Source organism: Macaca mulatta, chromosome 6 (genome assembly GCF_049350105.2).
Source record: "Macaca mulatta isolate MMU2019108-1 chromosome 6, T2T-MMU8v2.0, whole genome shotgun sequence".
Lineage (NCBI taxonomy): Eukaryota > Metazoa > Chordata > Mammalia > Primates > Cercopithecidae > Macaca > Macaca mulatta.
The window spans coordinates 10,447,699-10,461,432 of NC_133411.1; the positions used below are offsets into that span (position 1 = coordinate 10,447,699).

The 13,734-nt window shown below is 38.7% G+C and overlaps 1 protein-coding gene across 4 annotated transcripts in view; it reads right to left on the minus strand.

Annotated features, from left to right (window-relative positions):
* SEMA5A (semaphorin 5A) overlaps positions 1-13,734 on the minus strand; it is a 504,279-nt gene that overhangs the window by 267,871 nt on the left and 222,674 nt on the right. For all 4 annotated transcript variants that reach the window (XM_078003818.1, XM_078003819.1, XM_078003817.1 and 1 more), the window contains 1 exon segment: positions 3,819-3,864. Coding sequence is in view for 2 of the 4 variants with exons in the window: in XM_078003817.1 (XP_077859943.1) it covers positions 3,819-3,864 (46 nt within the window). In the remaining 2 variants the exon portion in view is untranslated.

A 13,734-nucleotide genomic window follows, 5' to 3' on the forward strand; every position in this document is an offset into this window, starting at 1 on the left:
TCACCTTAAATTGCCTATTTGGCACACATGGTGCTTCTTTCAGACAGCACTGTTATCACACCCTTTGTCTACCAGTGTGCTTATTCCTTTCTGTTACCCTTGGGAACTGTTATGTAAATTAAAATAAAATATTCATAGAAACCAACAAGACCTCTTTGCTGGAGACATGTGATATATTAAAAAGAAAAAAAAAAAGTGTGTCATGAAGAAGTGCCAGCCTTCTCTCTCCAGGCTAAGTAAACAGTAGGCTACAGAACTCCGTACACAGCCACAGAATATGAAAAAGCAGAGCTGCCCTGCTTTGCACCAATGGTACCGCAGTCTGACCTCTATCATTAGAGCTGCATTTTCAAAACCGCAGTTCAAACAGTCACTGTCTTCTTGCTTGGTGCTATGTCAGTAGACTAAGCTCTCACCAGGTGGTGGTACTGATGGGCATCCTACACTTCAGTAATAGCTCATTAATCCCATCAATAGTTGCAACCTGATTTCCACCGAAGGCAGCCAAGACCAAGGGAGGCAATGATGAGAAAAGTACAATTAGTTTCCTTGACTTCACAAAAATATATACACATGAGTTAATGGAAATACATCTCCTCACTTTTTTGCATCTATTTATTTGGACATCATGTTAGTAAAACTTGCAAAAATATCACAATGGACTTTCATAAGTCCTTCACCTAGATTCCCCTGTTAACACTGTATCATATTTGCTTTATTACTTTTGCCTCTGTACACATGTATAGCTTCTGTGTATGTATGTGTATAACAATTTTAAAAGCTATTTTGATATAAGTTGCACAAATGATACCCATTACCCCTATATATTTTAGCATGTTATTCCAAAAAACAGTGACATTCTCCTACATTACAGTTATCAAAATCAACAAATTGATATTAATACATTTCTACTATCTTATCCAGACATCTGAATTTCTCCAGTTGTCCCAATCATGTCCTTTAGAGTAAGAAAAAATATATCTGCTCCAAGATTCAATTTGAGTCAAGTATTGCATTTGAACCCCATGTCTATTTGTTCAGCTTTGTGATGGAATAGCTCTTTATTATTCTTTTTTCATACCTTTCATGACTTTGTGATATCTGAAGGGTAGAGGCCAGTTTTTTTTTTTTTTTGTGGGATGTCCCTCAGTGTATCTGATGGTTCCTCATAAGGTTAGTAGTCATAATTTTTGGCTGAAATATCAAGGACATCTTGTTGTGTCCTCCACGCATCAAATCACTGAACTCTGTCCCATTGCTGGTGAAGTTCCCCTTGATCTTTGACTATTTGGTCATGGGCTATTTGCCAGATTTCTTTACTATCAAGTTATAAGTTTCCCTGTTGTAATTAATAAGTATCATATAGGTAAGTACTTTAAGACTACTATTAATAAAAATATTCTGGCTGTCATCAAACTCTGACCCATAAATTAAGCATCCATTGATCACTTTTACCTAAGTCAATTTTTAGTATAATGGTTGCCAAATCATGATCTCCTAATCAATTTATTCCTTCAATATTTATTAGTTGGCATGTGTTTACTCATTCATTTATGTTTTATGTTAGTATCTACTCATGGATTCTTATGTTTTTCAATGTGTTATAATCTACTACTGGCATTATCTATTTTGACAATCAAACTGTCCCAGATTTCTTCAGTGAGCTCACTTCAAGCTGGCTCCTAGTTTCTTGTGACACACCCTCATCATTCTTTAAATATTTTCCTTAATTTCTGAAACAACAAGCTCTTCCAGTCTTATCTGAGTTCTCCCTGCCCAACTCTAGATTAAGTCACTTCTCAAGAAATCCTTCATCTGTTTTCATGGAGAATTAAGTTTAGAAACAAAGTAACATGTATGAAGTGTGTTCACTGCTACTAAGACAATACTTCTAAACCCTCTTAGCTGACAGAGCTAGTAAATTTGGAAATAAATGTGTATATGTAAATATATGCTTGTGCACACACAAGCTCACTTTTTAACACATGTGATATGCCAGAGAGTATACCATGAGAATCAAAATGAATATATGTAGTTTCTATCTACTAAAAGATACAGATTTTAGAAAATGTTGTCTAAAACAATCTTTAAAATGGCATTTTGATTAAATTTTTGATCGCTTTTTTTTATTGGCACATAAAAACTGTATATATTGATAGCGTACAACATGTCACTTTGATATATGTATACGTTGTGGAATGGCTACATCAAGCTAATTAACATGCAAGTATCTCACATACCTTTATTTGTTTATTTATTTATTTATTTAGGTTGTGAGGACACTTGAAATCTACTCTCTTAGCAATTTTCAAGCATATAGTACATTGTTAGTAGCTATAGTCACTATGTCATACGATGGATCTTTTTAACTTATTCCTTTTTCTAATTGGAATTTTTTGTCCTGTGGCCAACATCTCCCTAACACCTTCCCTGACCTTCCAGGCCCCTGGAAACCATCAGTCCACTCTCTGCTTCTAAGAGTTTGTCTTTTTTAGATTTCACACATAAGTGAGCTCTTGCAGTATTTGTCTTTCTGTTACTGGCTTATTTCACCGAAAATAATGTCTTCAAATCGCTGATCATTCTGATTCCTTAATAATAAATTCATAATTTTACCACTCAATTAGCTCAATGAAAGACTCCAGATATATACTAAATTGCAGTAGAAAGACAATTTATTGTCAATTGTGATTAAACTATTATAATGGAGATTATTATTATTAGCACTTTAAAAAATCAAAAACAATAAAAATTACTGATAAATTGCTATGTTTTATCTCTTTTGAATGTCTTACTTATATTTTACCATGCTAATATGGAGTTGGTAGTGATCTGTGGCCATTTCACAGATGAGTAACCAATAATTCCTAGAAAGTTATGGAACTAGATCACAAATAAGGTCCATGTGTCTTCAAAGCCCTTGCTTTTTAATCAATATTAGCTTGGGATTGGCTGATTTTAACACCCTGCTAAAGTAAAAGATAGATCTAATACTAAAACCTAGCTCTGAAGATCCCTGAATGCTCAAAAGCAGCAGCATTAAAGAGAGAATAAAATAATATAAAATCCTCTCCAATCACTTCTTAGAGCTCTAGTACATGAGAGTGAGACTAAAATGGGTTGAAGAACTTTTTCCAAACTCTACACAGCCCAAAGATTCTGGCATGGTCCACAGGGAGTTCCAGAATCTTGGCGAAGAAGATATTTGTGTCTTAACTCTCTTATTTTCTAGGAGACACTTTTTAAAGACTAGAGGGAAAAGTGGGCTTTTGTGACTCAGATCTGCTACTAAAATAAATACTTCATGTAAGCACAAGATCTCAGATCCATTGTCCAAACCGCAACAACAGAAGGAGGTAAATTTCATTTTGATCTATTTCCCTTTATTCTTTGTTAGAGTTAGCTTTTAACCCAAGTATTCATATTTATGTTAATATAAATTATAAAGAGGAAACAAAACTGTTTTACAAGAAATTGATGCATCAAAATAATAATCGATGATTGCTGTGGGGAAACGAATGCATCCAGGCTTTGAGGTAATGTTCCTTGAATGGTCTCTCATCTAAGGAAGGATAAATCAGGATCATATCCACGGAACAAAGAGGGCCACCTGGCAGGAGGAAAAGGCTAATTGGGAATTAAGGGAGGTGATGACTCATAACAAGTAGGGCAGCCTTAGTCCTGAGGCCTGACCCGCTGAGGAAATGAGCGCCTGCTCAGCCTGGATTAACACCTTTACATACATCTGTCTTCATCTCCTCAAACAGTGAGTTAATTGAATGGAAAATGAAAGCTTGAGAAAAATAAATTGCACCTACCTGGATGAGAGACAGATCCTCAAGCTGTAACCTGAAGAGGTAGTTTCTACAAAATACAAAAAGAGAGCAGTTTTATTTTTAATCAATCCCAGAAAGTGAAGAGTTTATAAAAATTTCAAGAACAAAGAAAATAAAATAATAATTTTGACTTCAAAAGCATCTTCTTTCTAAGAATATGGTTAGCACTACTTTCCTTGGATCTTAGAGTACAAAGAGGAATTCAAGATGTCAACAAATACACATTTGAGATTGGTGAGAAAGCTAACGAATAAGTGGGGTGTGTTTGTACATAATTACGGTAAGTGTAAGTCATTAACTGGCTCTCTTGATCTATATGGAATAAATAAAAGGACATGGGCATTCCATTCTGAAACCGAGTTTCACTTAAGCAAGATGATGTAAAAACATTCCTCATAGGTCTTCCTTTTTAATCATCACCTAAATTCCCTATGTTTTATAATTAAGATTTTGAATTCAAGCAATGCTCTGAGGTTCACAGTACTCTACCTTGTAGGATGGATTCAGTATGTAATAAAAGTTTAGAATTATGAACTTGGGTGCAGTATGGTGGCTCACACCTGTAATCCCAGCACTTTGGGAGGCTTAGGCGGGAGGATGTTTTGATCCTGGGAGGTGGAGGTTGCCAGGCTCCTGGGAACCATGGCAAAACCTGTCTCTACAGAAAATACAAAAATTATACAGGTATAGTGGCATATGCCTATGGTCTCTGCTACTCAGGAGGCTGAGGCAGGAGGATGCCTTGATCCTGGGAGGTGGAGGTTGCAGTAAGCTGTGATCACCCCACTGCACTATGGCCTGGGTGACAAGGTGAGTGAGACCCTGTCTCAAAAATAAATAAATAAATAAATAGTGCGTGCGTGTGTGTGTGTGTATATATGCAAGTATGATACATATCAGGGTATTTATGTGTGTATATATATATACACACACATAAATATAATTTTCAGTTTATGGAATTTGGTTTAAAAAAAAAGAAAAGAAAGAAATATAAACCAAAGGAAACTGATGACATCAAGGGCTTCAAAGAGTCAGTTTCACTGCCCAAGTGCAAAATAGGAAATCAGAGAAAAGAAAACTATCAATTTCAACAAAGAAGGGGAAGAACAGTGAAATATGCAATGGAGATCAGTAGAGCACAGGGAAAAAAAATACAGATTAGTTACACCGGGCTTTGGACTCTAGTGTTGCAGGTTTTAGAAATAACTCATTCACCTCCCTCAGTATTCTTCGCTTCGGCCTCTAACTGAAATCCTGGCATCATGTAAATGGGAAGATGGGGCAGGAATGTGCACCAACAGCACCCCAAAGAGGAAGGGAGGAGAAAGTCAGCCCCAGTACAAATAATAATGGCAAGAAGATGCTGGCACATAAAGGTAAACAAACTAAGATGCAAATGAACATGAGGCAGGATCTCCAAGAAGCCAAGGATGTTGTTATAATGGGCTGGTCCAAGGTCACTTCTATGGAACAAAGAGAGAAATTTTACAACAACAATAAGGCATAAATGTTGACTATTTTCACTATCGTGGGGAGGGGGGTAAATATATAAGTTGGACATATGTCCCAGTAGAAGTGACAAGTGACAGCCAAAGTGGCCCAAGGGTATAGCCTTGAGATGACCAAGAAACATCCCTATGGTATGGACAGAGTTAGGGAGGACGAAGCCCCCATGCCAGCTGGCACTCAGAAGCACATGTACACACACAGCTGCAGGATGAAAGAGGACCAGGCTCACATTCAGTTATCTCATGAATCCAGGCATTGCCTCCCGGGCATTCAGGTTTCACACAATTTGCCCCCTCACATGGGCGTACCACCTCTCTAAACTGAGTGAAAACAGCCTTCCCCAAACCACAGCAATAGTCTCCTTAACACACTCTTTCTACCTTTCCAGTCTCACCTCTGATATACCCCAAGAGAAGCTCCCAGAGCACTGCTTGGCACACGCCACCTCCATCACAAAGCCATTTCAGGAAAAGTTCCCCTGTCCTTTATTATAATGCTGCAGCCCTCTATGAAAAACCAGGTAAAGGATACCTCTGAGGGGAGGGAATATTACAGGAAAGTCTTTTGATTTAGTCGGTGCCATGAGTCTAGGACTCCAACAGAAATGTCATCTGCAGGCCAGGCACATTGCCCTGTAATCCCAGCACTGTGGGAGGCCAAGGTGGGCTAATCACTTGAGCCCTGGAGTTCTAGACAGGCCTAGGCAACATAGGGAGACCCCATCTCCACAAAAAAGAAAAAACACAAAAATAAGTCAGGTGTCGTGATGCATGCTTGTAGTCCTGCCTACTCAAGGGGCTAAAGTGGGAGGATCGATGGAGCCTGGGAGGTCAAGGCTCCAGTGAGCCACGATCCTGCCACTGCACTCCAGCCTGGGCGACAGAGAGAGATCCTGTCTCAACAACAGTCGTTTTCAGAGGAACAAATGTGAACTTGGTGCACACACAGAAGAGTATGTTGAAGCAGCCAAGGTAGCTGGCACTGGAGGGTGACTCGCATCTCAACATCAGCCAAGCTTTCACCCAATGTGACCTAGAAACCAGCACACCTCCTCTAAGGGAAGTGAGAAATCTACACACACACGCAGACAAGGCTTTCAGAAGTGGGGCTTACGTGTGATATCGTTTGGCTGTGTCCCCACCCAAATCTCATCTGGAATTTTAATCCCCGTAATCCCCATGTGTCCAGGGAGGGGCCTAGTAGGAGGTGATTGGCTCATGGGGGCGGGTTGCTTCATGTTGTTCTCATGATACTGAGTGAGTCTCATGAGATCTGATGGTTTTATAAGCATCTGGCATTTCCCCGGGTTGCATTTCTCTCTCCTGCCACCATGTGAGAAGGCCCAAGCTTGCTTTCCCTTCACCTTCCACCATGATTACAAGTTTCCTAAGGCCTCCCCAGCCATGTATAACTGTGAATCAATTAAACTTATTTTCTTTATAAATTACCCAGTCTCCGGTGTTTCTAGTAGCATGAGAACAGACTAGTACACAGCGGCACCAGGGAAATCACTGGCATTGCACACCCATCGCCTCTATGGGCAGCTCAGCTCCCCACTCCCACATATTTCTCACTGTCTTTCTGGTTTCAAGAGGCTGCCCCTTTGCTATGGGAGGCAGTATTACCTAGCGATTAAGAATATTCATGCAAAAGCTGGAGTTCTGCCTCTATACAATCTCAGGAAGAAAGCATTTCTCTCTACGCCTTAGTCTTTTCATCTGTAAAATGGAGCTAATAATCAAACCCATCCCCTAGCGTTGTTGTGAGGTTTAAATCTAAGAAAAACACTTAGAATGAAGTCTGACCTACTGTAAGCATCAATTAATGGTGCCAACTTCTATGTTTATTTTGTCATTGGTCCTGGAATCCAGTGGTCCTACCCCTTTTCAACCCACTGGCAATTTTAAGAAAGACTTCTTCAGTAAATATTTCCAATAAAAGAAACTCATTCATTTAGTAAATGAATTACCTAAGAGCTTTGGTGATATCTCATGGTTCCTTCTTTCTTGCATACTCACACACATACGTGTGCACATTTATGTGCACACTATGGTATCTGTCTCCGGAAACTTTCTTGAAAAGAAGCTCTCATAGCCAAAGGAAGAGCTGGAAATGCTGTCAGGCCCTTTGAGAAAAGATGATAGCAGAGTCTGCAGTGCTCTGTAGAGCTCTGTGCAGATCAAGCGAAGAGCTCTCTGTCTACTTGGGTCGGGAGTGGAGGAGACACAGAGATTCCCGTATGCAACACCTGCTTCCAGTTTTCAGGTGTTTTCCACAGAAGAAGGTAACGGCTTATAATAAAAAATATGCTACATTCTCAGTCCACATCTCCATAAGCAAAGATAACTCTTCTGATCATTATTTTTCTGCTTCTCAACTTCCAATGGGTTGTAAGGTACCCCGCCTGTCCAGAAACATTGCTAGAGGAGTTCAACCATCTACCTCTTCTCCTTCCAAATACCAGAGAGCTATGGTGCCCTTCCAATTATCTCACAAGCAATAACAAATCAATATGGCAGAGGTATTCAATAGGTGAAAGGAAGGGGCAGAGAGGATGGAGGGGCACGCTTACTATGAAATACCATCACCACCACCATCACCATCACCACATCCGATACCCCAGGAAGGAAAGCACCAGAGGATTTGAACTTTTCTTTTTCTAGTATTTTCTGGGTTGCAAGATAAAAATTGGTGATTATTTTACCCCATTCTCATATTTTTAATCTAATAATATAGAGTCTAAGAAATCGAGAACTAAGCTGTCACGAAAAAGTATATACCCCTCGATTTATAGATGAGGAAACTTTTATAAATTAAGAAGTGCAGTGAGATTTGTCCAATAGTGTAAGGCTTCAGAGAAAGTCCTGGGATTAGAAACAAAGCCTCCCGTCTTAATGTCCCTTGTCCCATTATGCCTCATGGCCTCACCTATTAGTCATTCAATGTCCCCTTCCTAATTTCACCTGCACCAAACATGCACACCCACAGAAACAAACACAGCAACAGCTCTTATGCTATGAGTATTTCATATCTTCACTGGTCATTTACAGGACCATTTACAAACCATTTTAAGAAAATTCAAGTCTTAGTTCTGCTAATAACAAATTTGATCCTAGGCCATCAATTTTCACCTCTGGGACTGTGATCTGGCTGTGACGTATGTCTCCCCATGAGGAGAACAGTTTGAGCCTACGGGTCTGGCTGTTTAAATAGCACCTCTTTTCTCTCTTTTTATTTTGCCTGAATAACTCCCTGCCCGTACCTAATTCTAAAAATAGCCCTATTTCTTAACTTATGAAATGAAAGAGATAAACTATACAATTATCTCAATGTATTTAAATACAACAAATTCCCCAAAGACTATGACCATGTTTAGATATACACAATGCCGGCCGGGCGTGGTGGCTCAGGCCTGTAATCCCAGCACTTTGGGAGACCGAGGCGGGCGGATCACGAGGTCAGGAGATCGAGACCATCCTGTCTAACACGGTGAAACCCCATCTCTACTAAAAATACAAACAATTAGGCGGACGTGGTGGCAGGTGCCTGTAGTCCCAGCTACTCGGGAGGCTGAGGCAGGAGAATGGCGTGAACCCGGGAGGCGGAGCTTGCAGTGAGCCGAGATCGCGCCACTGCACTCCAGCCTGGGTGACGGAGTGAGACTCCGTCTCAAAAAAAAAAAATATATATATATATATACACACACACACACACACACACACACACAATGCCTAAGTTCTATGAATAAATGGCCATCTAACAAAAATCTTTTTATTATGGCAAATTTAAATCATTTCCTGAGAAGTGTTTTTCATGTGTTATTTTTCACAACTGAGTAACTTATTTCAAAATAATCTTAAAAGAAACCTCAACATATAAAATAGATACAATAATTCTTTAATAGTATAAATTTATGTAATAAGTACTTATGTATTTGTTAATAATAAAATCAGCTGATGAAGCTTTCTTAAAAATTGTAACACTCCACCTGTCAGAACTATTTATCGTCTTATACAGATCAACATCTATTTAATGTGTATATTCATGCCAGTTGATTGGTTATATTTTTGTTGCTTTTTATTTGTTTGATTTTTAAGGCACAGAGTTGGTAGGTGCTTTTAATTTTTTTTTTTCTTCTTTCTGAGATGGAGTCTCGCTTCTTCGCCCAGGCTAGAGTACAATGGTATGATCTCAGCTCACTGCAACCTCCGCCTCCCAGGTTCAAGCAATTCTCCTGCCTCAGCCTCCCCAGTGGCTGGGATTATACGGACGTGCTACCATGCCTAATTTTTGTATTTCTAGTAGAGACAGGGTTTCACCATGTTGGCCAGGCTGGTCTTGAACTCCTGACCTCAAGTGATCCTCCCGCCTTAGCCTCCCAAAGTGCTGGGATCACAGGCGTGAGCCACCGCGCCTGGCCTAAATATTAGTTTAATAAATGACTATGGTCCATGTAAAACCTAAGTAGTCAAATGCCTCGCTACACAAACAATTTAGTATTCACCTTATCTTATTACAATTTTCAGCTATTTTAAACAATATTTTAAAAGATGAACCATAAGTAAAACAGCTGTAGAATTCCCTAATCACATCCCAAGAAGTAGAATCTGACAAAACATAGTGTGGATTCTGCTATTCTCAAATCTCTTTCCTCGAACTATTTGGCCCCACGTACAACTCCAAATGCATTTTTGCTGTAGGAAAAATTCCAAGCCAGCTGGCAACATAAGGGACTTGCAATCTCTCAAGACAGCTTGATTCATCACAGTTTAGGTCAATGACCTACAAAGTTAAAGGTTACAAAAAGAAAGAAAACCTTCTAAAGGGGATAAAAAATTGATATTCCCTGGTGTTGGGCTACTCACAAACTAAAGTAAGATCTATGGAAGCCTGCAAGTGGCTGTCCTCCAGGGTATTACACAAGAGGCAATCACTTTATCTTGCAATTGTGCGAGCACAGAGGAGGGAAAACAATATGTGTGAGGTTCACGAGAAAAGCCACCAGCCTTTCCAACATGAAGAAGTAATGCTTCTGACCCCTGGCCAACTGTAAATGCTAACCAAATGTTGCACGTAGGGTCAGTCTCCCTAATAGGGCAATGCTCTGAGCAACCCAAAGCATTTAAGTGATCTCATTAATCTTCATAACACCCCAGATGTAAATAGGTAGTAATAAGGACTATTGCCATTCTTCAGGGAAAAAGGCAGTGGTGCAAGAGGTTAAGAGATTAGATTCTTTGAATGTATTAGTTGTATAGCTTGGGGGAATGATTCTATACTTCTATTTTTCTCCTGTCATTACCAAAGTGAAAAGCAAGAGTTTGCCAAAGTGTAACAGTTCAGTTTTGTGGCTATAGTAAATAAAAATATGAGTTTTTCTTCCCTTGGTATGGATCTACTTTTTTTTTTTTTTTTTTCAAATGCCATGGAATAAAATTTGACATTGCACATTCACGTGCAATAAACCAGATTCCTTTTAGGAGTAATAATATATGAGGAGTACATAGATCCAATGGGCTGAATAATTCAAATCACAAAGCTATTAAATTTGGCAGATGCAAAAATCACAATATTAAAGCCCATTCTTCGTTTCCCCACTAGACACCTGAATGGGTTTTCTACGTCTTCACCAAAGTTTCTTTCTTACTGACTCTAGGATTGAATAACTCATTCCTGGGTCCCATCACTTCCCCTAGCGGCCTATTAGAAACAAATCACTAAGCACAACAATATATTCTCGGAGGGAGCAGTGGGGACCTTAATAGATGAAGTTCATTTGTATCTTCATGTAAAGTAATAAAATGCAGCCAGCATTAAAGAAAAGGTTGAGCCATCATGAGCATATTAACTAAATGACTCATTTCATCTAGAGACACTATAAAACTTAACTTTGACCTCCATAAATTATGAAAGACACAGGTGTTTTAAAATGACATTCTCTTAGAATAACTCAACTGGTCTCTGATGAATATGACTATAAAATCGAAGAAAAAAATTACAAGTTCCTATTGAACATGTGAGTTAGAGGCTTGCTTATAACTGAGAAAAGAAGAATTAAGGAAGGTAGATTTGTATTTTGTACTAGAGCAAATGAAGGCAGAAGCCAAGTAAATGTATAAAGACATTTCAACAGTGTTGACAGAAATATTTGTTGGTGTCTAATAAAAGTTTAGACCAAGGCCAATCATGAGACAATCTGGAGACAAAACACACGCTGCCCATGAGCCAGCTGGGGGAGTCTGAGAGCTGACTAGTCCCTCCTGTCCCTGCACCAGCTTCCGGCCCACAATACTTTCCTCACTGCCAGTTTCCTTCCATCCTCACTGCTGTCAACATCTAACTGGCATAGAACTTTTCAAGTACAGTGACATCCTACATGATACCCACATTTTCAATTGCACTGGTAGACTTTTGAAGATAACAAATTATGTTTGAGATGGAGTCTCACTCTATTGCCCAGGCTGAAGGGCAGTGGCAGGATCTCAGCTCACTGCAACCTCCATTGCAGGCATTCAGCAATTCTTGTGCCTCAGCCTCCAGAGTAGTGGAGATTACAGGTGGATGCCACCATGCCCAGCTAATTTTTTTTTTTGTATTTTTAGTAGAGATGGGGTTTCGCTGTGTTGGCCAGGCTGGTCTCGAACTCCTGACCTCAGGTGACCCACCCGCCTGGGCCTCCCAAAGTGCTGGGATTACAGGCATGAGGGAGGACGAAGCAGGTAGATCCCCTGAGGTTGGTAGTTCGAGACTAGCCTGGCCAACATGGCGAGAACCCACCCCTACTAAATATACAAAAAAATTAGCCAGGCATAGTGGTGCACAACTGTAATCCCATCTACTCGAGAGGCTGAGGCACTAGAATCCTTGAACATGCCAGGCAGAGGTTGCACTGAGCAGAGATCCTGCCACTGTACTCCAGCCCGGGCTACAGAGCAAGACTCTGTCTCAATCAATCAATCAATCAATCAATCAATAAACTAAGGAAAAATAGTAACTATATCCTTTTAAACATAAAATGTTGTTGTAAAATTAGTTTATCTAAATGTAAATATTTAACATCGTGATCATATCAGTAACTTTAAAGAATATAATGATTTAATTTAATCATGTAACTCATATAATTCACCAATTCACCAACCTATCTATAATTGTGATTTCCAAGACTTTCCATTATGCTGGTCGACTATAAGCAAATTCTAGGAGCCTTTTAATTTTGTGGTCATAACCATCCTAAAAAATGTCTGCTTCATGTAGTTTTTTCATGGATTTCTCAGAAGATAATTAAATGTCAAAATTACAAAGCCTTTCCAAACAGTATAACATTATATTTAAATAGTGAGATCACATTTAAATTACAGTTTTAATTCTTTTGTAAATTTTTTTCTAAAATATTTTAAAATATGGTGACAAATTTATAATATGGTCATGCGATTAGCTATCTCCTCAATCAGAATTTTCTCTACCCTCCTCAAAAACAGTAAATATGTATTCTTCCGGCTATACAAAGTTCAAGATAACTGTAATTTAATTTTTGTTGCTGTTAATGCTGTTATGTGTGTCCGGTACCCATTCTCCCAGAATCATATTAACTTCTTTCATTCCCTATCCCAGAAAGACCATTTCAAGCTCCTTAAAAGTCTTGGTTATTAGAAATAAGTTTCAAAGAACACATTAAAACTGAGATCAAACCATTTTAATAGCATTGTTATATATTTAAATACCAAGATTAAAAGGTGCAAAAATAGATGGATAGCCTCTTATTACTTAGCAAGTAGAATGAAACAACAAAGATACATTTTAATGGCATGCAATAACTAGAACAATGCTGCCAGCAAATCTCAGAGATATAAAATCAGAAAAATATTTTCTCACAAATATATTTAGGGTAAAAGTTATTAATCAATATTGTTAATAATTACACTAATAGTTTACATTTTATTATGCTTTAATTATTACTTGCAAATCTCTCAGTGCTGTGAGGATTACAGATGACGATTTATTGCTCTAAATTTAACTCTCGACTTTTGTCTTTGTGGGTCCACTGGGTATATGATTTGTTCTTTTCCATTTTTCAGTTAACAGAGATAATTTTTCATTTGAAAAAAATGCCAACTGAGTATTTCTATGGTTCCTTTAACCTGTGATTTCCTAGGACTATTCATGCTTTAAATTATTTCCACATACAATTAATTTTCTAGGTTATCTTCAGTATTCATACAAATCTGAGATTTTTTTTCTCATGTATCTTCTAATAATCAAAGAATTACAGCTCATTCTCCCATATGCTGTATCCCAGTCACACTCCCAAAATTCACTGCATGGTTTGATCCTTGCCACCAGCCAACCCATTCTGTTGGCCATCAATTGCTGTCAAACCCAGCACTGAAAC